A 24,186-nucleotide genomic window follows, 5' to 3' on the forward strand; every position below is an offset into this window, starting at 1 on the left:
TTGATGTGAATGGCTTAAAAATTACTTAAGCCAGGCACCGGTGGCTCACTCTTGTAATCCTAGCTACTCAGGAGGCTGAGATCTGAGGATCGCCATTCAAAGCCAGCCCAGGCAGGAAAGTCCGTGAGATTCTTATCTCCAATAAACCACCAGAAAACCGGAAGTGGCGCTGTGGCTCAAGTGGTAGAGTGCTCACCTTGAACTGCAGAGCTGAGGGACCATGCCCAAGCCCAGAGTTTAAGCCCCACGACCAACAAAAAAACAAACAAAAAAAATTTCTTAAATCTCCACTACTGGAGATGACTCTACCCATATTGGCATCATGTGCTCCTGAGATTCTCCATTCTAAGAACAGTGAAGCATGCAAAGCTAGGGGCTGGGGCTGGGGCTTGCTCTGTGAGTTCAATCAGGAGATGTCAGTGGCAGTCAGTTCTTTCGTCCATGCACCCATTCAGCAGGTATGTATGGAATGTCTGCTCAATGCTAATTAAGGTTAGGAGAGACACTGCTACCCTTGGGGAGCTCCTGGATTCATGAGGGACACAGAAAAATCACACAAGGACAAGAATGATGGCAGCTGTGGTTGGGGACATATGGGATGCCTGGGAACAGACCATCCATCTACATAAGACCTGAGGAAATGACTGGAGGCAGCAAGAGAAGGTTCATAGAGGAAAGTCTAAGCAGAGAGCAGCTTGGTAAAAGGTCAGGAGGCTGCTCTGAGTAAAAAGTTTCTGAGAACATGTCCTCGGACTGAGGCTGAGGAAGGTGGAGGACATAGGTAGGAGGGAAGCTATAGGGGTGGTGAGACTGTCAGGAAGATTTGGGCTTTGAAAACTGAGTTGGAAAGTCAGGTACCAGTGGCTCATGCCTGTAATTCTAGCTACTTAGGAGGCTGAGATCGGAGGATCAAAGTTTGAAGCCAGCCTGGGCAGGAATGTCTGTCAAATCTTTATCACCAATTAATCACCAAAAGCCAGAAATGGATTTGTGGCTCAAGTGGTAGAGCACTAGCTTTGAGCAAGAAAGCTCAGGGACAACACCAGAACTCTGAGTTAAGTCCATGACTGGCACAAAAAAAAAAAAAAAAATGACAGAAAGAAAAGAAAGAAAGACTTAGAACTTACTGTGTTGTTTTTGAAAAAGTCAATATAATTTTGTTGTTATTATCAAGGTATTGTACAGAAGGGTTACCATGTTATAAGTCAGGTCAGGTAATGAGTACATTTCTTTCTTTGGACAATGTCACTCCTTTCTTCATTTTGCCCCTCCTATCCCTGCCCACAAATTACACAGTTCATTTTCCGTGTAGTGTATACTGAATAACATGACTGCATTTATTCATGCTGCCTCCCTCCCTTTCTGCTTCCTCCCTTTGCCCCCTCTAAAAACAAACAACAAAAACCAAAGCAAAAACAAACACCACCACTACTGACAATAACAACAAAAAATCCATGTTTCCATTTCCTGGAATTTGTTTTGTTTTTTTGTTTTGTTTTGTTTTGTTTTTTTGGGTCCAGTCCTGGGGTCTGAACTCTGGGCCTGGGCGCTGTCCCTTAGCTCTTCAGCTCAAGGCTAGCGCTCTACCACTTGAGCCACAGCGCCACTTCTGGCTTTTTTCTTTTTGCTTATGTGGTGCTGAGGAATTGAACTCAGGGCCTCATGGATGCAAGGCAAGCGCTCTACCACTGAGCCACCTTCCCAGCCCTGGAATTTGTTTTGATAAATAGTATTTTGAATGTTCAGAGGAGTTACGCCTTTGCATCCCTCCTCTAAGGCTATCCTCTTGTAATCTATGTGTGAGTGCCTCGAGTCCTGTATAAATTATGGTGTCCAGTTGTAGTTTAGATCTAGCTTTCACTTACGAGAGAAAACATGTGCCGTTTGTCTCTCTGAGCTTGGCTTACCCCACTTAACATGACTGGAAAAAAAAAAAAAAAGAAGAAGAAGAAAGCACTTCTCTTGAGCCTGAATGTGCCTAGTGAATGTTCACAGAATGTTCCTGAATGCCCTTAGAAGCCCCAGGCTTCCAGGCACACCTCTACCAGCAGGGCCCTCTGCCTGACTGGAGTGTCAGTCGGAGGCATTCTAGATGTGCCCTCTCTGGCTTCTCTCACTCAGCATCAGGTGCTCTTGCATTGTGCTGCCTGATGATGCAGTCTCATGCTCCTTCCACCAGCAGTGTGTGTGTGTGTGTGTGTGTGTGTGTGTGTTCTGGGACTTTGGGTGGTGTCCCATAGTTTTTTTGCTCAAGGCTGGAGACTTTCTGCTTGGGTTAGATCCTCAGCTCTCAGCCTTCTGAGTAGCTAGAATTATAGACATGAGCCACCAGCACCTGGCATGAGCAGTTTTAGCCAGTGATCTATGACCATCTTCTGCCACAGCTCCTTCTACCATTAATCTAGGTTCCTTCCCCGACTCCAGGCCTCATAGACCTTAACATACAGTATGTGTGTGTGTTGGTCCTGGAGCTTGAACTCAGGGCTTAAACACTGTCCTTGAGCTTCTTTTGATCAAGACTAGCACTCTACCACCAGAGCCACTTCCTGCTTTTTCTATGATTACCTGGAGATGAGAATCTCAGGGACTTTCCTGCCCAGGCAGGCTTCGAACCACCATCCTCAGATCTCAGCCTCCTGAGCAAGTAGACTTATAGTTGTGCGCCATTGGCAGCCAGCCTTTAACATCCCTTTAGAGGCCAAATTGCCCAGGTGTTTGTGTTTGAAATGTGTAGTTCAGAGGGCTAGAAGTCTGTCAGTGGGTGGGAGACTGGCGGGACTCAAGAACCCCCTCACCCCACCCTGGTGACTGCTGAGGCAGTTTGGCTCACTGGAAGGAGGATGTGGTGGAACTTGGGGGTTCCTGAGTCTGGGGCCTGCTGTACAGGACAGGAAATGCACTTGTTGGCTGGCCTGAGTGATAGAGGAACAGAGAAACAGGGTATGAAGAACAGCACTGTATGGCCTGACTTTCTCACTTTATTTCTTTAAAAAAAATTATATATATCCCATTACTGGGACTTGAACTCAGGGCCTGGGCACTGTTCCTGAGCCTCTGTGCTCAAGGTTAGCACTCTACCACTTGAGGCACAGTACCACTTCCAGGTTTTCTGTATATGTGATGCTGAAGAATCCAACCCAGGGCTTCATGCATGCTAGGCAAGCACTCTACCACTAAACCACATTCCCAGACCAAAAAAAATTATTTTATTTTTAAAAAATTAATTATTTTTAAATTATTTATTTTTTTAAATTATTTTTAGCCAGGTGCCAGTGGCTCACAGCTATAATCCTAGCTACTCAGCCGGCTGAGATCTGAGGATCACAGTTTGAAGCCAGCCTGGGAAGAATAGTCCCCGTGAGCCTCTTATCTCCAATTAACCACTCAAAAATTGGAAGTAGAGCTGTGGCTCAAAGTGATAGAGTGCTAATCTTAAGTAAAAGAGCTCAGGGACAGCACCCAGAACCCAACCTCAAGCCCCATAACAGGATGCACACAAGAATATTTTAAGTAATATGCAAAAGAATTTTAATTCAGCATAACAATTTATGAGTACAGTCCATATTGATCGGTTTACTCCTTTCATCATTCTCCCCCATTCTTCCAACCCCACCCTCACCAAACTAAGGCTGATGGCACTGGCACTGGGCTGTGACTGCTCCAGCGGGTGAGGTGGGACATAAAGCAAGCCTTTTCAGAGAGATTAGGAAATGCCTCTGAGGAAAAGGACAGTTAGGACTGGGAGAAGGCAAGGGATGAACAACAAGTACTAGGGATACAACTGGTCCAAGATGGAACAGATTCCTTAGGGCTGGTGACAGATGGCTGGGGCTCTGTCACAGCTGGTGGGCCAGGGCTTAGTTGGCTCATAAATAACTCCGTTAAGCCAGGCATAGGTAGCTTATGCTTATAATTCTAAATACTCAGTAGGCTGAGATCTGAGGATCATGATTTGAAGATAATCCAGACAAGAAAGTCCATCACCAAAAAGCCAGGAATGGAGCTGTGACTCAACTGGTAGAGTGCAGCCTTGAGGGACAGAGCCAAGGCCCTGAGCTCAAGCTCAGTAATGGCACAATCAATCAATCAATCAATCAGCGGATAACTAAGCAAACCTGGAGACTACTGGATAGGAAATAAAATGGGTGGGAAGCAGCAGTGGCTTAGACTGGACAGAGGTCACAGAATTTCATGATGATGAATGGTAATATAATAGCCTCTGGTTGTTTCTTGGAAGCTTACAACTCAAGTGGGAACAAAAGCTGGGATGGCCGGGCGCTGGTGGCTCACCCCTGTAATCCTAGCTACTCAGGAGGCTGAGATCTGAGGATCTCGGTTCAAAGCCAGCCCGGGCAGGAGAGACCGTGAGACTCCTATCTCCAATAAACCACCAGAAAACTGGAAGTGGCGCTGTAGCTCAAGTGGTAGAGCGCTAGCCTTGAGCTGAAGAGCTGAGGGACAGCACCCAGGCCCAGAGTTCAAGTCCCACGACCGACAAAAAAAAAAAAAAAAAAAGCTGGGATGGAGGGGGGCTTCCAGTAGTCAGGGCACCCTGGAGGGCTTGCAGGAGTCAAGGAAGCCTTGGGAAGGTTCCTAAAGAGTAGTATGTGGAGGGGCTGGGAAGGTGGCTCAGTGGTAGAGCGCTTGCCTTGCATGCATGAGGCCCTGGGTTTGATTCCTCAGTAAGCAGAAAAAAAAAAGCCGGAAGTGGCGCTGTGGCTCAAGTGGTAGAGTGCTAGCTTTGAGCTGAAGAGCTGAGGGCCAGCACCCAGGCCCAGAGTTCAGGCCCACGAACGGACCTTCCCCCTCCCCCCCCCCCCCAAAAAAAAAGAGTAGTATGTGGAGTTGTGGTTCTGCAGGAGAAGGAAGCGCAAAGTGCTACAGGTGGAGAAAACAGCCTGGACAAAGGCTCAAGAGGAGAAATTAAGTTGTTATAGGCCTGTACCTGGCCTGAAACGTGGTCTGGGGGAAATTGGCTAAGCCTATCTGCTGTGGGGAGCAGAGAACAAGGTGCCAGGTCAGCAGACTGAACTGAGGTTTAGTCTGGGGAGGAGGTGGGGACGCTGAAGGATGACCTAATTTAGGAGCCCAGAAGCACCTGGCCTTCTATGCCTAAGCCTGTCGCAGATCAACCCTTGTCATTGGTGAGGTTGTCATTCAAGCCATGTGACAAATAGAAGCTTATGTGCTGTCCAGGCACTGTTCCAGGCCTGGAATTACATGGTGAATAAAGTGGAGCTAATTAGTGGGGGAGATAGGTAATGAGCAAGTAAATGACATAGAAGACATCATCAGGTGGCAACAAGTTCTGAGAAGGGAGTAAAACAGGATGATGTGAAGCAGTACAACTGGGTTGTGAGGCAGGGCTGTTTGGAGGAAGCATTTAGGTGAAGGGCACAGTTGAGTGCAGGAATAGGAATTACCCACACTGGGGGGAGAAGTCTATGTGGAGGGAGCAGCCTAGCAATGGGCCTAGGTCAAGGAAGGTCTTGGGGCCGAAGCATTTTAAAGCCTGCAGCATCACATGTTTCAGATATTTCTCTGACTCTGGTTCTCATGTCTTCCTCTTTTAAGGACCTTTGGAAGATTGGGGATTGGCTCAAGTGGCAGAGGGTTTCCTTAGCAAGTGTAAGACCTAATCCCCAGGACATCAAGAAATTAAAAAAGAGAAAGAGAAAGAGAAAGGGACAGAGGGAAGAAAAAACTGAAAAAGAGAGAAAAAAGGGACAAAAAGAAAAGGGCCTCATAGTTGTATAGGTCCACCCAGATAATCCAGACTTCTTCCCCATCTCAAGACTTTTTTTTTGCCAGTCCATGGGCTTGAACTCAGGGTCTGGACACTGTCCCTGAGATTTTTTTTTTAAATTTGTTTTTGGGTCCGGTCGTGGGGCCTGAACTCTGGGCCTGGGCGCTGTCCCTCAGCTCTTCAGCTCAAGGATAGCACTCTACCACTTGAGCCACAGCTCCACTTCTGGCTTTTTCTGCTTATGTGGTGCTGAGGAATCGAACCCAGGGCTTCATGCATGGGAGGCAAGCACTCTACCACTGGGCCACCTTCCCAGCCCCTGAGCTTTACTTTTAATTAAAAAAAAAAAAATCTTTTTGCCAGTCCTGGTGCTTGGACTCAGTGCCTGAGCACTGTCCCTGAGCTTCTTTTACTCAAGGCTATCACTCAACCACTGAGCCACCTTCCCAGCCCCTTCCTGAGATTTTTTTGCTCAAGGATAGCACTCTACTACTTGGGCCACAGTGCCACTTCTGGCCTTTTTTGTGTATGTGGTACTGAGAAATCGAACCCAGGGCTTTGTGCATGCCAGGCAAGCACTCTACCACTAAGCCACATTCCCAGCCCCATCTGAAGTTTTAATTTAATCCTATCTATTAAGTCTCTGGTGCCATCAAAGGTAAAATATTCACATGAGGACGACATCTCAGGGGCCACTATTTTGCTTCCTAAAGCCATAGATGGCAGCGGGCCCAATGACCTGCGTGACCTAAGTGGCAGAACATCTGGATTAACAAGGGATCTCAGCTGTCTTCCTGGTCTCCACTTGAGGATTGCAGTCAGGACTCACACAGAGGGTGAGATAGATTGAAATCCTGGCATGGGAAGGGATCACTTGGAAGAACATGCTAGCTAGAAAGCAGGGAGTTTGAAGAAGACAAATAGGTGAGGAAAAATAGGAGGAAAATGTGAAGGAGAAGATGACCACTCATGTCCCAGGCTGCTGAGAGGCTGAAGAAGATGAGGGCAGAAAGGGGTTCACTGGGTTTGACCATGTGGGACACAGGTGATGTTGACAAGAGCTGTGCCAAAGGGCAGAAATCAACACAATGTGAGGTTAGCAGTTGGAGTTGGGCAGTTATTATTATAATTAGGGACTTGTAAGTATGGACCTATTAGTCTGTCAACCATGCAAACATGTGAATCTATTTCATCATTTAAACATGTAACATGGGACTGGGAATGTGGATTAGTGGTAGAGTGCATACCTAGCATGCATGAAGCCCTGGGTTCAATTCCTCAGTGCCACATAAACAGAAAAAAGCCAGAAGTGGTGCTGTGGCTTGAGCATACAAAAAAAAAGCAGCAGCAGCCCAGAGACAGTGCCCAGGTCCTGAGTTCAAGCCCCAGGAATGGCAAAAAAAAAAAAAAAAAGTAAAGTACTGTGATAGGAATTGGTGAAATGGAACAACACCTTGTTTCTCTTCCTCACTAGCTTGTTCTCTAGCTTGTCCCCTAATCCACGAAAGCCACATCATGACCTTTCAGAAACACATACTGAGTTTGGCTTCTCCTTTATAAAGTCTTCCATTACTTCCTGCCCCCGACAGCATGAAGACCCTGAACTTGGTTCACTCTCACAAGCTGAGCCTCAGATCTCCTTCCAAACAAACTGACACTGCTGCTGGTGACCCTGGCTATGTCACCAGAAGATGTTTCCCCACCCCTGCTTTGTCAGGGTGGGTGGCAGGCAAAAAAGGGCTGCATTTCACCATCTTGTGTAGAAATGGAGATTGAGAAAAGGCCTTCCCTATAATATAGCATCTGCAGTCTTGTGTTAGGGGAACAGCTTGTGTCTCTCCTTTCTGGGCCTTTGTCGTGGCTAGTCATAAAGGTTCTGGAATGGGCCTGTGCTTGGGCAGGCATGGAGGAGAAGGGAGCGCTCAGCCAGCCTGGTTTTGCCGCCGTCTGTTTTCCACTCAGGCTTCTGGTCACCAGTGCCAACAGGACCTCAGCACCTCTGCATCAATGCTCCCTCATCCAGGATGGAATCGTTTGCCGGCCAGTGGGTAGGTCAGGCCTGTTTCCAGGATGTGCAACCCAGGCCCCTTTCTAGGAATCCCACTCATCCCAGCCCCACCCTTCCCAGCTCCAGCCTCACTTAATCCTGCCCACCCATCTGGTCCTCCAGCCCAATTCCCAGGCCCAGCTCTCCCACCACCATTCCAAGCCCACCTGGTGCCACACACTTGAGGCTGATGCTCTGCCATTTGAGCCACACCTTAGGGCTTTTTGCTGGTTAATTGGAGATGAGTCTCATGGACTTTCCTGCCCCAGCTAGCTTCAAGCTGTGATCCTCAGACCAGTGAGAGGCACACTCTGTTGTGCAGACTCAGTGTCTGTCCAGACAAGTAGATCATCAATAGGAGTGCTAGAGCTAGGTAATCCTAGCTACTCAGGAAGCTGAGACCTGAGGATTGTGGTTCAAATCCAGCGTGGGCAAGAAAGTCTGTGAAACTCTTATTTCCAATTAACCATCAAAAAAGCTGTAAGTGGAGCAGGAAATTTCCCTGGGAAGGTCTTTGAAGCTGAGGGGATTGTGGATCCACACTTCCGGCCCATAGTGTTTTGCACACTTTGTGTACTGCACATATCCGCTAGCAGTGCTTCTCCACTCAGAAGTGCCTTAGACAAGAAGCCCCTCAAGGAGAAGCCACAGGATATCATCATTTCTGGATCTCGATCCTCACAAGTTACAAGCCTGGGCATGGAGCAGGTGTCCAGGGCATTTGCTGAGATGGTAAATTGGGCTGGATAGGTAATACAACCTAGACATTTCCAGGTCTACTTCTGAAGTCCCAGCTCCTGCCTTCAAAGGCTGCTCAGGAGCCCCTGACAAGCAGCCCTGTGCCCTCTGACCCTGGCTCCAGAGTGGCTTCTGGTCCTTGTCCCTCCTTACCTGTTTGACCTGTTTCAGAGCATGTCCCTGTCCTAAAGGGGAAGCACCGGGGAATCACAGTTGTCCGGAACCAGCATGGTGTCCTGGTGAGTAGGAAAGGATGGGTAGATTCAGGGTTAAGGGGAGGTTGGCACTGACTCCCCTGGGTGACTCTGGTATGCATGCCAGTTCCGACTGATGTGCTGTCTTCCTTGTACCTGGCCTAGTCCTGCCTGTGCTAACGCCAGGGCTGACCAAGTATTCCTCATGGCCCATGCTCCAACCAAGTTACTGACTATAGCTTTGACCCAAGCATCAATCTGGTGAGGGGCAAAATAGGGGTTTCCTAATTGGTTTGGAAATTCACTGAGTTCTGTAATGGGCTAATAGTGTGGCTATAATAGAGGACATGAGATTGATTCAGATTATTAAGTGTGTGTGTATGGATTTGTTTTGAGACAGACTCTTGCCTTGAACTTGCCATCTTCCTGCCCCAGTCTCCTGAATGCTAGGATTACAGGCATGTCTACAATGGTCCAGTTTCCCCCCTACTTCCTTTCTTCCCTTTTGTCCAGATATGCATTCAGGTGCAGGCCCGGCAGCCCCATAGCCTCAGCTCAGAACTCACAAGCAACTGCAGCCTGCTGACCCCCGACCTGCTTCCCCAGGCCCAGGTCGACTTCTTTGATCTTGGTGAGGACTGGTTACTCACTGGTTTTGGACAGCCCCACAGAGAGCCTAGGGCGCTCAGTGAGAGGCCTTAATCCATGGGAGAGACCCAAAGTGGGGTGAAGCAAGTTTGAAGTCCCTAATGGAAGGCATTATCAGGTCAAAGCTAAGTGCCAGCTTGCCTGGGGAAATATGAAGTCTCTGACTGAATCTTCATGTGTTTTTCTTAAAGAAAGTATTCTGGACCCAGATGCACAGGTGGACACTGGCCACTGCTACAGGAATAAAGGAGGCAGCCCAGGAGAGAATAAGAACTTAGCCAGAAGGCATCGGGCCCTGAAGGAGGGAGAACAGGAGGAGGGAGAGCAGGAGGAGGAAGCTGGTGAGAAAAGGCACTTTGGGGGCTCCCAGATCAGATCTCCTGGCTGGCAGCATCCAAGGACCAGGCGTTCCCAGGTCTGGAACACAGAAGAAGGGGCTAGGCTCTTCATTACTCCTGCCATGGTAGTGGCAGCACACAGCAAGTCAGAGCCTGAGAAAGTTCCGTCTCTCTCTTTGCCTTTATTTTTTTATTTTTATTTTTTAATTAATTTTATTTTATTTTATTTGAGAACATACTGTACAGAGGGGTTACAATTACATGGGCAGGATAATGCATACATTTCTTACCAAGCATTGCAGCCTCCTCCTTTGTTTACCCTTCACCTCCCTTCCCAGCCTCCCCCCTCCCCCCTCTCTTTGCCTTTAAAACAAGAGCTTTTATTCAAGACAGCTCCTCTGGGACTTGAACAGAGATGTGTGTCCCCACTTCTGCCCCCACGTCCATGCCTCCTCCTGACCTGCTCCCTTGTCTTGGCTAGGCACCGAGATTGCCATAGTCCTGGATGGCTCAGGAAGCATTGAACCCCAAGATTTTCAGAAAGCCAAAGACTTCATCTCCAACATGATGAGGAACTTTTATGAAAAGTGCTTTGAGGTGGGTTTCTGTGTGGCCTGGACTCATGTCACCTATGACTGTGTGTCATCATCACTGCCTTAAAACAACCACCTTAGCTGAGCTCACGCCTGTAATCCTAGCTACTCAGGAGGCTGGGATCTGAGGATCATGGTTCAAAGCCAACCTGGCAGGAAAATCTGAGACTCTTATCTCCAATTAGCCAGAAAACTGGAAGTGGCACTGTGGCTCAAGTGGTAGAGCACTTGCCTTGATCTGAAGAGGTCAGGGACACAGCCTAGGCCCTGAGTTCAAGCCCCACAACCGACAAAAAAACAACCAAACAAAAAGCACTGCCAGGTGCTGGTGGCTCACACCTGTAATCCTAGCTACGCAGGAGGCTGAGATCTGAGGTTCATGGTTCAAAAAGCCAGCCCAGGCGGGAAAGTTTGTGAGTCTCATCTCCAATAAAACCACTAGAAGACCAGAAGTGGCGCTGTGGCTCCAGCCGTTGAGTGCTTGCCTTGAGCTGAAGAGCTGAGGGACAGTGCCCAAGCCGAGTTCAATCCCCATGACCAACCAAAAAAAAAAAAGCACTTTTGTATTTCTCCCAGTCCTTCTAAGGGTCAGGTATTTGGGGAGGGTTCAGCTGGGTAGCTCTTCTGTTGCTTTGGCCTGGAGTTACCCTGCAACTGCAGGCAGATGTCTGGCTTGGCTGGGGCTGTATAGCCTGAGATAGCCTCATTCATTTGTTCAAACCCTGGGTCTCCAGCAGGCTGGCTTCGCCTTCTCATGACAGTAACATTCTCCTGTCCCACTAGCCAAAGCAAGCACCTGGCCAATCTTATAGCCAACATGGAGGATTCAGGGAGAGACCTGATTCTCTAGGGGCCATGATGATGACATCTTCCTCTACCTCTTTACAAAGTTCCTCTCCTGCTCAGGCTCAGGTGTATGAGCGTTGTGTCCAGGGAAGTCCTCTTAGGCAGGGGTGGCCTTGAGCCTGGAGACACATCCTTCCCCATTGGCCCTCTTCCCTCCAGTGCAGCTTTGCCTTGGTGCAGTATGGGGAAGTGATCCAGACTGAATTTGACCTTCGAGACAGTGAGGATGCCATGGCCTCCCTTGCCAGAGTCCAGAACATCACTCAAGTGAAGCGTGTCACCAAGACTGCCTCAGCCATGCAGCACGTGCTGTGAGTGGGAGACTCAGCGGCATCCTGCCCTGAGGAGGTGGCTGCACAGAGCTGAGAGGAGGGCGCCAGGGTTCAGCTCTTCCCTGGCTAAGAGAGTGGGGTGAAACCTGGGACGGCCCTCTAGACCTTCTTCCGGGCTTTCTCCTGTGAGACACAGAGCAGCCGTGCTCAGGGACAGGCTGCTTGGGTCCAACTTCTAGCTTTGTACTTGTGTGGCCTTGGGCAAGTTACCCAACCTTTCTGTGTTTCAATTTCCTCACTTCTAACAGGGAGATAGTTGATTTTGCTTTGTGGGATTTTGTGAGAATGAAGTAGTTTAAAATATATACAATGCTTAAAGCAGTACCTGACACATAAGTGCTGTGTTAAGTACTGTCTGCTGGAATATTGTCAGCATGATTCCTGCATGTGCATGAAAGGGGCAGATATGGGCATATTTTGTCCAGGTGCTTTTTGTCTGGAGCGGCATCTCCACCCTTTTCTAGGCCTTTCAGAAGTGGGACAGTGAACAAAACCTCCCCTCCCCCCAGATCTTAGCCATCTCCCCTGGAAAGTTCTCTTCACTTTGCCTTCTATTGTCAGAGATCATATCTTCATATCAAGCCGTGGCTCCAGGAAAAAGGCATCCAAGGTCATGGTGGTACTCACCGATGGTGACATATTTGGAGACCCCCTCAACCTCACAACTGTCATCAACTCTCCAAAGATGCAGGGTGTTGAGCGCTTTGCCATTGGGGTAAGAGCCAGGAGCCAGGAGGCACACCCCCTCATGTGGTACAGCCTGGGTAGGGAGCTCCCACAGGAACTTTTGAAAGCAGTGTATCCAAACTTAACACTCATTCTTTCTGTCTGTCTCTCTGTCTTTTCTTTCTTCTGTCTTTCTTTTTCTTTCTCTCTCTCTCTTTTTTGTATCAGTACTGGAGCTCAAAATCAGGGCCTGGACACCGTTGTCCCTTAGCTTTTCCTTTCAAGGCTTGCCATTCTACCACTTGAGCCACAGCACCATTTCTGTGTTTTTGTTTATTTTTCCTGAGTAGTTTATTGGTTTTGTTTTGTTTTATTTTTGGTCCAGTTGTGGGGTCTGAACTCTGGGCCAGGGCACTGTCCCTCAGCTCTTCAGCTCAAGGCTAGCACTCTACCATGTGAGCCACAGCGCCACTTCCGGCTTTTTTCTTTTTGCTTATGTGGTGCTAAGGAATCGAACCCAGGGCCTCATGCATGCAAGGCAAGCGCTCTACCACTGAGCCACCTTCCCAGCCCCTGAGTAGTTTATTGGAGATAAAGAATTTCATGGACTTTCCCTCCCAAGTTGGCTTTGAACAGAGATATTCAGATCTCAGCCTCCTGAATAGCTAGGATTACAGACATGAGTGGTTACCAGCACTTGGCTTTCCTTGTTTTCTCTTGATTCCCACATCCTGTCCACAACTTCATTGACATGGGCCTTATTTTTTATGGTGAGCAAAGCTTGCTGGCTGAGTCGGCTGAGGAGAGCCCACAGGAAGGCTCCTGGGGTAAACAGTGTTGAGCCATGTCCTGGTGGATGACAGGAGTGGCAGGCTTCGGTTAGAAAAGGTGAGGAGGGCCCTAAAGCTAACTTCTGCATGAAAGAACACATGTAGTTTGGCAAAACTAGAGAGTTTTCCTGAATGTGAATGTGTGTGTGTGCCTGCATGCATGTGTGCACAGGCATTTGTGTGTGTGTGTGTGTGTTGTTGTTCATGCATTCATGTAAGGAGCAGAGGACGGGAGCATAGAAGAAAGAGCATGCTGGAGGCGATGGAGTCCCTATTGACCCTGAGGGCTCTGTGCAGGTAGGAGATGAATTTCAGAATGCTAAGAAGGACAGGGAACTGAAGCTGATAGCCTCGGACCCCAGTGAGACCCACGCCTTCAAGGTGACCAACTACGGCGCCTTGGATGGGCTGCTGAGCAAGCTGCAGCAGAGCATCATTCACATGGAAGGTGAGGGCTACGCTTCCCCTGTCCCCCCAGCAGCAGGGCCTCTGTCCCGCCCCAATCACCTGTCTGAGCCTCAGCTGTTCGCTGGTAAAAAGACCACCACACCACAGCCCTCCTTACCTCCCAGAATCTCCAAGAAACTCTGATGAATTGGACTGGTATTCCAGAAACAAGGACACTCCAGGCACACTTCCTCATTCCCGGAGTTCGTAAATAAGCAACCTGAAGCCCAGAAAGAGTGAACTTTGGCTCCCAACTATGCTAAAGCAAACGCCAAGTCTCCCTATTCTCCATCGATTCCTCTGGGGCAGTAGCCCCACGGGACCACATTCTCTGGCATGGTAGAGACCTCATTGGACTCCTTGGTTTCCAGGCACCGTCGGAGACGCCCTTCATTACCAGCTGGCACAGACTGGCTTCAGCGCACAGATTCTGGACGAGGTTTGTGATCTACTCCACATGGGCAGACTTGCTGGGAGAGGATGGACTCCGAGAGGCCCTGGGCCCTGTGAGGGACCTCTGGGGGAGTCGTTTTAGGATGAAGGGAAGTAGTCTGTTACCACTAAGAGACAAGAGAATGGTCGCGATTCTGCTTTGTGCACTCGTGGCGTGCACCCAGGTCGTTTGTTTATTCCACGCCGGGAGAACATGATCCTGGCGGGGTGCCAGGGAGGGGGGCTATTCAGGGGGCTGAGATCTGAGGAGAGCGGTTCGAAGGCAGCCCCAGCTAGAAGGTCCATGAGACTCATCTCCAATTAAGCACCCAAAGAGCCGAATGTGGCGCTGTGGCTCAAATGGTAAAGCGCTAGCCTTGAGCTGAAGCGCTGAGGGTCAGCGCCCAGGCCCCACGACCGTCCACACACATGCACACGCGCGCGCGCGCGCGCACACACACACACAGACAAAACACAACCCTGGACCTAGTGGAAGGAAACAGCAGACGCAGCGCGCCGGTTTCCGGGCCTGCGGGAAACCCGCGGGTTCGCACTGCCCCTGGCCCTGGCCGGCTGCCTTCCGGCCCCCGCCCTTACCGCCTCTCCCTGCCTCCGCAGGGGCGGCTGCTGCTCGGCGCCGTGGGCGCCTACACCTGGTCGGGGGGAGCCGTGCTGTACAGCCCCGCTCAGCGCCGCGGCCGTTTCCTGAACCACAGCGCCGAGGCCGCAGGGGCCGGGCCGGCGCAGTATGGATACCTGGGTGAGGGGGGCTGGGAGAGGGCGGGGCCGCCCGAGGGCGGGGGAGGTGAGGGCGGGGCCGCCCGAGGGCGGGGGAGGTGAGGGCGGGGCCTGGAGGGGTGAGGGAGGTGAGGGCGGGGCCTGGAGGGGTGAGGGCGGGGCCTGAGGGGTGAGGGAGGTGAGGGCGGGGCCTGGAGGGGTGAAGGCGGGGCCTCACCTGGGGCCTATGTAAACTGAAGAGCCAGGCATATTGATGATGTGTGAGAGGAGTTTACTACACTTTAGGACTCCTGGTGGGAGCAGGAGGGACCCTCGCTGGGGACCTTGAGGTTGAGGGCACAGAGTGCCTTGGGCTGCTGCCTAGGGAAGGAAAATCATGGAGACTGGCTGGCCCCCACACCTCGTCCTCTTAATCCTCACATGCAAAATATTCCTTTCTTGGCTAAGAATCCTAAGGAATTTTTCTTTTCTTTTTTTTTTAAATAACAAACATCCAATTTCCATCCCTTAAAAAAAAGGAAAAAGAAAGGGGTGTGTACAAGTTCATATTGAAGCCGGGCAATGGTGGCTCATGACTGTAATCCTAGCTATTTAGGAGGCTGAGATCTGAGGATCACAGTTCAAAGCCAGCCTGGGCAGGAAAGTCTGTGAGGCTTTTTTTTTTTTTTTTTAAATAAGTAAGCCCTTTATTATATTAGATTTTTGTTTTTCTAATTGTAATATTCGTGTACAGAGGGGTTACAACTACATGAGTAAGGTAATAAAAACATTTCCTATAGAGCATTGTTACCTCCTCCTTTGTTTTTCCCCTACCATCCCTTCCCTTCCCACCTCCCCTACTCCCCGCCGCCCAAGTTGTAAAGTTCCTTTTCAACATAGTGTCTTGTTCATCTCATTGTTACAATGGGTCAACCTGTATCCTTGTTTCAGCATTTTGTTAGTTCCCTCCAGGAGACTCTTATCTCCAATAAACCACTCGGAAAACCAGAAGTGGCACTGTGGCCTCAGTGGTAGAATGCTAGCCTTGAGCTGAAGAGTTGAGGGACAGCACCCAGGCCCAGAGTTCAAGCCCCACAACCAACAACAACGACAATAACAAAAGTCTATATTGAGTGGAGTGGTATAGCTAATAATATGAGTTTCTATCTACCTCTGTACAGGTTACTCTGTGGCGGTACTACACAAGGCCTGTGGAGTTTCCTACATCTCTGGGGCTCCACGGTACAAACAACGTGGAGCAGTGTTTGAGCTTCAGAAGAAAGACAGAGAGGCTACCTTTGTACCAAGGCTGGAGGGAGAGCAGGTACCTGCTGCCAGTAGAGGCTTTGGGGACCCTAGGAAAAGAGATGAAGCCAACCTGGGCAAAACTTAGGCTCCTCGGTAGACGTTTGTGGCTCTGAGTGTCTGCCTGGTGGTCACAAAGTGACCTAGTGAGCAAAGTAGGTTACTTAGGAGGCTGAGATCTGAGCATGTCTATCAAAGCCAGTCTGAGCAGGAAAGCCTGTGAAATTGTTTCCAGTTAACCAAAGAAGTCCAAAGTGGAGCTGTGGTTCAAGTGGTAGAACACCAGCCTTGAGCAGGAAAGTTAAGGAACAGTACCCAGACCCTGAGGTTCAAGCTCAAGTACTGGTGTGCGTGTGTGTGAGTACACACACACACACACACACACACACACACCCTGATCTGGAACAATCCCACTTGTTGGTCCAAGAACTCTATAAGCAGGAACCTGGCATTACTGAGGGTTAGAGAGGCCACCCCAGCACTCAGCACCAAGTTTCTTCTGGGGTACAGATGGGGTCCTACTTTGGCTCTGAGCTGTGCCCTGTGGACGTGGACATGGACGGGATCACGGACTTCTTGCTGGTGGCTGCTCCATTTTTCCACATTCGTAGAGAAGAAGGCAGAGTCTACGTGTATCAACTACATGAGCAGGTGGGAGTGTCAGTTCTCCTGGTAACAGAAGGTAGCCATTACTCCCATTTTACAGATGAGGAAGTTCAGTGAGTCACAGTGATGTTGCCTAGCGAGTGTGAATGAGGGCCATGCCTGGAGCCCAGGCTTCCCAATGGCTAATTTAGCCCTCCTTCATGTAGGAGTCAAGGGGGTGTGGCTGGGGGGTCTTGATGTCAAGACGAGAGGACCTCAGTTTTACCATGGGCTCAGTGTGGAACCTTGAGAGTCCCTTACCCATCTGAGCCCTGGACCTGCCCCTGGAGGTAGGGAGGATGTCATGCATGACTTTCTGAGGGCTGCCTGCTTTGTGCTTTGCAGGATGGTTCCTTCTCCTTGGCACACACACTGAGTGGACATTTAGAGCCTGGTGGTGGCCGCTTTGGCTTCGCCATGGCCTCTGTGGGGGACATTAATCAGGACAGGCTTACAGACGTGGCCATCGGAGCCCCACTAGAGGGCTTCACATTGGACGATGGGGCTAGCTTTGGCAGCGTGTACATCTACAATGGACGCCGGGATGGCCTCCCTGCCAGCCCCTCACAGGTGACTTGGGAGCCTCTCCTGCCCTTCTCTGAAGCTCGTTACCTCTAAGTGGGGTTAGCTGAGACAGGTCAGCCTGAGAGCTAAGTGCTAGGCTGGCCATGAGTGGTTGGGAATGTCAGTAAAGACGAGGAGGTCACAAGGCTAGGGGGGGTCCAGGCCAGGCCTTCTACAGAACCTTAAGAGGGGGAGAAGTTGGGCCACTGTTCACTTTCCTGATCTATATCTCCTTGTTTTGCTACTTTTTTGGTCCGTCATGGGGTTTGAACTCTGGGCCTGGGTGCTGTCCCTCAGCTTTTCAGCTCAAGGCTAGCATTCTACCACTTGAGCCACAGTGCCACTTCCAGTTTTCTAGTGGTTAACTGGAGATATGAGTCTCACGGACTTTCCTGCTCAGGCTGGCTTTGAACAGTGATCCTCAGATCCCAGCCTCCTGAGTAGCTAGGATTATAGGCACGAGCCACCGGTGCCTGTCTTGTTTTGCTATTCTTGACCTGCCTCAGGTACCTCCCTCTCTGACTGGTCTTTGTTTCCCTCCCAACCCCATTATGCTTTACCTGACCCTGGGCCACTGCCAGCTTGGCTGCATGTTTCCTGGGCCCATCCTGTTTGCCAGCTGCTGACACCTCTTCCTGGTTGGCTCCCAGTCTTCTCACTCTCACACCGCCCAATGGAAGCCAGCCTCTCCCAAATTCCCATGGGCTCCATTCCTCTTTTTCTCCCCAACAGAAACCTGGGTCAGCCACTTGGACAGTCTCAGCCGAGCCTGTCAGTCTCCATGTACTACTGACTCTAGCTTTGTCCCAAACCCAGCTCCCCCCTTTTCATCCTCAACATCATAAGCCCAACTCAGGCCTGGCATCCCTCCCTGGGATTCCCAGCCCAGCCTTGCTCCTGGCTACTTTCTTCAGTGTCAACACTCCAGCCTACAGGAGCAACCCCTGGTAGACACTCCTCCCTTGGAGAACCCTCTCTTTCCTGATTCCTCCCTCTCCGCCCCCCCCCCCCCCCACTCAGTCTTCCTGGCTTCATTCAAATGCCACTTTGCTGCTTCTAGGTTGAAAGGGCTCCCTGGGGCAGGAAAGTGGGGGATGATGGAAACTCCCAGAAAACCAGGAAAGACCTCTTTCTCTTCTCTTTCCTTACCTCACACCATGTTTTGTTGTTTTTGCTTTTTCTTTCTTTCACAGAGGATCAGAGCCTCCACCATGGCCCCAAGACTCCACTATTTTGGCATGTCCTTGGCTGGTGGTTTGGATTTCAGTGGCGATGGCCTGGCTGACATCACCGTGGGCACGCTGGGCCGGGCAGCTGTGCTCTGGTAGGACAGGAGATCTGCCCTGCCTTCTAGCCCCAGCATCACCCCTGGCCTGCCCTTGATACAGCCACCAGCAGACATCAGGTCCTCAAGGAGGATGCCTGCTTTGAAGCACGGGAATTATGTGAAGGACAGTGTAGGGGGTAACATGGCTTGTGGTCGCTGTTTCTGCTGAATGAGAACCACTGTTCTCTAACCCTAGAGCTGTAAGAAAGCGGGAGAGCACCTGCCAGTCCTGTCCCAGCCAGCAAGCTCCTGGAGGCCATGTCTGTCTGTTCAGCACACTCTGGGGGACTGGTTACAGCAGCCTTGAGCATGTATACACCACCATGGAGCTCTTATTCCCTTCCCTCCTTCAGGCTTCCTGCCTCCTCAATGGCACCATCATCTACCCCATCCAGGACAAAAGCCCCAGTCAGCCTTGATTCCTTTTTTTTTTTGGTTAATCTAAAGGTGATGTACAGAGGGGTTACAGTTGCATAAGCCAGGTGATGAGTGCATTTCTTGTTGGACAAAGTCACCCTTCCTCCTTTTTCTTTCTCTACCACTCTGTCAACATTTTGTTGGTTGTGTCTCCAGAATACCTCCTAGAGCTGGACATGGCAGCTCACACTTGTAATCTTAGTGCTCAGGAGGCTGGGATCTAAAGATCCTGGTTCAAAGCCAGCCTAGGCAAAAAAAAAAAAAAAGGTCTGAAAGACTCTTATTTCCAATAAACAAGCAAAAAGCCAGAAGTAGGAGTATGGCCCAAGTGGTAGAGTGCCAGCCCTGAGAGAAAAGGCTAAGCAGGAATGCAAGGCCCTGAGTTTAGGCTCCAGTATAGGTACAAGCAGGTACGTGCACCCCTCCCCCCCCAATACGTACAAGTGTAAGAGACTGTTATCTCTTCCCAAGACCTCGCTCTCTGCTCCATCCCATGCAGTAGCTGAGGGACCTCTTCACTCCTCAATGGCTGCCATGTGAAGCCAAGTCCCAGTTCTTCATAGGAGCCTGATGTCTGTTGCTGGCTCCGTCTAAGCCCTCTGTCTCATACATTGTACTCCAGTCTTGCTGACCTTCAATCCAAACCCATTCCTGCCTCAAGGCCTTTGCACTAGCTGTAGTTTCTGCCTAGAATGTTCCTTGTCCCTCTAAGATCATGAAACTGGCTTTCATGTTAACTGACCAAAACTTCAGTGCCTCCTCATTGGATAGGTAAACCTCTGACTACACCATCTAAGAAGTCCCCAGTCTCTGTCACTTTGCCCTATTTTATTTTCACCATAATCAATACATACCCCTCTCCCCGCCCCCCCCCCCCCCGCCCCAGTTCTTATTTGCTTGTCTGCATCCCCATAGAGCAAGGATTTGTCTCTTCCTGCAGCCTGAGGTCTCAGAACTCCCATTCATTGAATGCGTGAATGAATCAGCCAAGCATGGCCCCAAGAGTTCAGTGCACACTTCTCATGGACCTCTTTGCTGTCTTGTTTAGCTCACGACCTGTGGTTCACCTGGAGCTGTCCATGAACTTCACCCCCAGTGCACTGCCCATTGGCTTTGGTGGCAGAGTGAATGTAGATTTGTGTTTTAAAATCATTTCAGCAACTGAGGCCACTGTGTCAGGTAAGGACATCCTTGCAGTCTGGCATGCTGTGCCCATTGTATGGTGGCTTGTGGCAGCCAGGGAAAGAGGGCAGGGTGAAGGTTGGTGTAGGCCCTGTGCCTGAGCTTCCTCTACTAGCCCTGAGCTCTTCTGTCAGTCTGAGATATCTGCCCAGCCTGAAAAGGGTGGTCCCGTGTCACACCCACATTGCTGGGAAGGAGTCCTTATTGGCTTGAAGGGAGGAGTTTCTTGTTAGTAAGCGCTAACCAATTGCGCAACTGGAGCTCTTTGAAGAGAGGAGTTTCTAAGACACAGAAAACCAGCTACTGCTTAGTCTCCATCTGCCTCTGCCTATGTGTATGCCTGAGAGGCTCTTAGGGGTACCCTTCCTCTATTCTCTGAGTTATATTTTCTCTGCTCCCCACATCAAGGCTTCCCAGCCAAGGTGAGATTGAATGGTCTGCTGGAGGCCAGGCCTCTCATTCATCCTGAGTTGGGAGACTTTCCAGGAGTGGCGAGGCATGGTTCTCAGGGCTGAAGTATCCACTGCCAATTCAAGTGCTCCCCTCTAGGCAGCATCTGGATAACAGTCGCCAGGGCATCATCTTTAGGAGTAATCCCAGAGATAGCCGACTGCAAGTCACAGAGCAGTCTCCTGGGGTGAGGGCCATTGTGAACTTGATACTAGAAAGTGACCTATTACTACACAGAGCCTGCTGTGTGACACTGGGCAGGTGTTTTTCCCTCTCTGTGCTCTGGCTTCTGTTTTATACAGGAACAGGCAGATGGCCCCGGCATCTCTAAGGCCTTTCTGTGCTCAGATTTTACTCTCTCTCCCTTCTTCTTCCTCCTTCTCCTTATTTGTTCACTGCCTCCCAACTTCCTGCCCTGTGCCTCTTTCCCTAAGGAGGACAGCCTCAGACTTGGGAATGGGCTGCACTGGTGAAGTCCAGAGCCCTAGGGATTGCCCACTGCCAGTACCAGAGGTGGTGAGAAATGCCCTTCCAAGTGAAGAACCTGGTGCTGGCCCCAGAAAAGGCCCTGCATGGTGCCCAAGCCCAGCAGGGGCTTGTGGAGTCTCAAGCAGGGTGGGGGTCTCTGCCTGAACCTTGCCAGGCCTTGCCGGGCCAGTCCCCTCAGGAAGCTGTGGTCCTCAGCCCCAGGCCTCAGAGAAGCTTTGCTCAACTTCACCATGGACGTGGATGCAGTGAAGCAGAGGAAGAGGCTGCAGTGTTCCCACATGACTGACTGTCAGGACCGCCTTAGGAACTGGACCAGCAGCCCCCTGCTGTGTGAGCATATCTGGCTCATCCCCACAAACGGAGAGGTAAGGGGAAGAAGTTAGACCAGAGTCCAGAGTGACCTGTGATGTTAACAAAAGATCCATGCACCTGGGCACTGGTGGCTCATTCCCATAATCTTCACTACTCAGGAGGCTGAGATTTGAGGATCACAGTTCAAAGCCAGCCCAGGCAGGAAAGTCTGTGAGACTCTTGTCTCCAAATAACTACCCAAAAAGCTGGAAGTGGAGCTGTGGCTCAAGTGGTAGAGCACTAGCTCTGAGCAAAAAAGCTCAGGGACAGTGCCCAGGTCCCAGAACTTGCAAAAAAATAAAAATAAAAATAAATAAAGTTCCATGCGATGCAGGACCCACACCAGTGCACACAAATAAAGTGATTAAAGTAATCCTAGCACACCATGCCACAGAATGGCATGAACATAGTAGATAATCATACCAGAAATTCAAATTAAAGCAACTTGGGCTATGAATTTAGCTCCTTGGTAGGGCATGTGCTTGGCATGTATAAGGCCTTGGCTTCTGTCCATAGCAATGAAAGCAAAACAAAACGAAACAAACAACAAGCAAGAAAACAAAAGCGGGAAGAAAAAAACCTACTAAAATTGAACACTATATCTCTGAACTTCTTGGAACTTGGACCTGGACAAAAAGGAAATGTTCTTATAACTGAAGAAAATTTTTCTGGTAATAAATTGGAAATGTTATACCAGGGGTTGGTGGCTCACACCTGTAATCCTAGCTACTTAGAAGGCTATGATCTGAGGATCAAGGTTCAAAGTCAGGCCTGGCAGCAAAGTCTCTCCAATTAACCAGAAATTGCGCCCCCCCCCAAGAAAAATCTGGAAGTGAAACTGTGGCTCAAGTGGTAGAGTATTAGCCTTGAGTGAAAAAGCTAATAGCACGCAGGCCCTGAGTTCAAGCCCCAGTACCAACACACACAAACACACACATACAGACAAATGTTCAGTATGTTAGTATGTTATCTAACCTCACTTGACAAGGACAGTAGGATAAATAGCTTTATACAAATCGGTATCACAAAAATTGAACAATAAACAGGAAAAATAGAAGTAATAATTTAGAAAATTTCTCCTCTCCTCTACAAGGTGTTCAGAGACATGAGAAAAAATTGTATTTGTCAGTAAGCAGAGCCTAAAAGGACCTAGAACTCTGAACCTACATGGATCATTTATTCCAAAAAACAAAATCCTGCATTCTGCTTCTGAGTGTATCTTCTCCCAAAGTGTTGGTTTAAAGATATTTATATCCATGGCCTTCATTAAATAAAAGCATGAGTACACTTCCACTGGAAATGTAACTCATTTATTCTGTATATTCAAAGCCCTTTTCTTGGTGGGAAGGCTCATTTAAAAAAGTATGGCAAATGGCATTCTCTGCTGACCCCTTATTTTCAGGGCTGTGGTGGGTGTGTATGTGTACCAGTACTATGATTTGAACTCAGGGCCTCCTACTGTTGTTCAGCTTTTTTTTTACTCAAGGCTGGTACTTTTACCACTTAACCTTTTTCTGGTTAATTGGAGATAGGAGTCTCAGAGACTTTTCTGCCCTGGCTGGCTTTGAACCTTTATCCTCTCAGATCTCAGCATCCTGCATAGCTAGGATTATTGGTGTAAGCCATTGATGCTCAGATTCTGACCTTCTGGGTAGCTAGGATTACAGGTGTGAGCCATTGGCATTGTGCTTATTTTCAGTTTTAACATGTTCAGTATGTTCTTCTACACAGATTTTGAGAAACATCTTTGAAAACTCAGATGTGACTGACTCTTCCCTCCCATAGCTCCTATTTGTCCTCCAAATAAAGTCCAGGTCAGTTCTGGGCATCAGAGGGCCACAATCCCTTAGTGATTGTTGATAGAACCAGAAGTCATAAGACCTAAGGCCAGGGCAGTTTTTCAATGCTCTTGGCAGCTTGCTCAAAGAAAGTTTTCATTCAGGCTGTATTTTTTCAGAAAATGCTTTAGGATTTCCAATTTACCGATTTCATTATTTCTTTTTATTTCTTGCTAGAAAAGCCTTTTATCATTTGGGCCATACCCAACCCCTTTGTTAATTTCTTTTTTTTTTCTTTTTTTGTCGGTCGTGGGGCTTGAACTCTGGGCCTGGGCGCTGTCCCTCAGCTCTTCAGCTCAAGGCGAGCGCTCTACCACTTGAGCTACAGCGCCACTTCCGGTTTCCTGGTGGTTTATTGGAGATAGGAGTCTCACGGTCTCTCCTGCCCGGGCTGGCTTTGAACCACGATCCTCAGATCTCAGCCTCCTGAGTAGCTAGGATTACAGGCGTGAGCCACCTTTGTTAATTTCTTAATGACTGTATCCAAGTGAGAGTCTTCTTGTTATCATTTTCTCCACATGTAATTCTGACCCTGCCTTCCATGGTGCTGTTGATCCTGCAGCTGTGTGAGGAGGACTGCTTCTCCAACATCAGCATTGTAGTCAGCTACCAGCTCCAGATCCCTGAGGGCCCAAGGGGCCAGCCCCACCCCATCCTGGACCACTACGTGAAGCCTTCTGCCATCTTCCAGGTGACTGCCATTCTGGGTCCATCTCACAAAAACACCTCCTCTCCTGACTTCATTTTTTTTTTCTTTTGTTGGTCGTGGGGCTTGAACTCTGGGCTTGGGCACTGTCCCTCAGCTCTCAGCTCAAGGCGAGTGCTCTACCTCTTGAGCCACAGCGCCACTTCCTCTCCTGACTTCAGTAAAGGCTAGAGTTGGGAAGGAGGGTCTTCAGGCCTCCTTCAGGAGACTTTGATAGGGTATGAATTTGCTCAATGGTAGGCAACAGGCCTCCAAACAATTCCCCGAGATATTCTCCTTTATGTTCACTATTTCACTAAGCTTATGAACATGGTGCATTCTGGGAGCATTGCTTGGTG

At 49.5% G+C, this 24,186-nt stretch overlaps 1 protein-coding gene across 1 annotated transcript in view; it reads left to right on the plus strand.

The window, feature by feature from the left end:
• The window catches only part of Itgae (integrin subunit alpha E), a 60,527-nt gene that overhangs the window by 2,601 nt on the left and 33,740 nt on the right, over positions 1-24,186 (plus strand). Inside the window, exons 2-18 of the mRNA XM_042699456.1 lie at positions 7,709-7,794; positions 8,703-8,770; positions 9,239-9,356; positions 9,565-9,714; positions 10,193-10,308; positions 11,310-11,461; positions 12,044-12,197; positions 13,276-13,426; positions 13,797-13,864; positions 14,476-14,617; positions 15,756-15,898; positions 16,390-16,530; positions 16,870-17,094; positions 18,282-18,412; positions 19,881-20,011; positions 21,149-21,318; positions 23,705-23,833. Of these exons, the coding sequence (XP_042555390.1) occupies positions 7,709-7,794; positions 8,703-8,770; positions 9,239-9,356; positions 9,565-9,714; positions 10,193-10,308; positions 11,310-11,461; positions 12,044-12,197; positions 13,276-13,426; positions 13,797-13,864; positions 14,476-14,617; positions 15,756-15,898; positions 16,390-16,530; positions 16,870-17,094; positions 18,282-18,412; positions 19,881-20,011; positions 21,149-21,318; positions 23,705-23,833 (2,275 nt within the window). The remainder of the gene's footprint in view (positions 1-7,708; positions 7,795-8,702; positions 8,771-9,238; positions 9,357-9,564; positions 9,715-10,192; positions 10,309-11,309; positions 11,462-12,043; positions 12,198-13,275; positions 13,427-13,796; positions 13,865-14,475; positions 14,618-15,755; positions 15,899-16,389; positions 16,531-16,869; positions 17,095-18,281; positions 18,413-19,880; positions 20,012-21,148; positions 21,319-23,704; positions 23,834-24,186) is intronic.

This window comes from Dipodomys spectabilis, unplaced genomic scaffold, assembly GCF_019054845.1.
Source record: "Dipodomys spectabilis isolate Male_0828 unplaced genomic scaffold, ASM1905484v1 ptg000250l, whole genome shotgun sequence".
Taxonomy (NCBI): Eukaryota; Metazoa; Chordata; class Mammalia; order Rodentia; family Heteromyidae; genus Dipodomys; species Dipodomys spectabilis.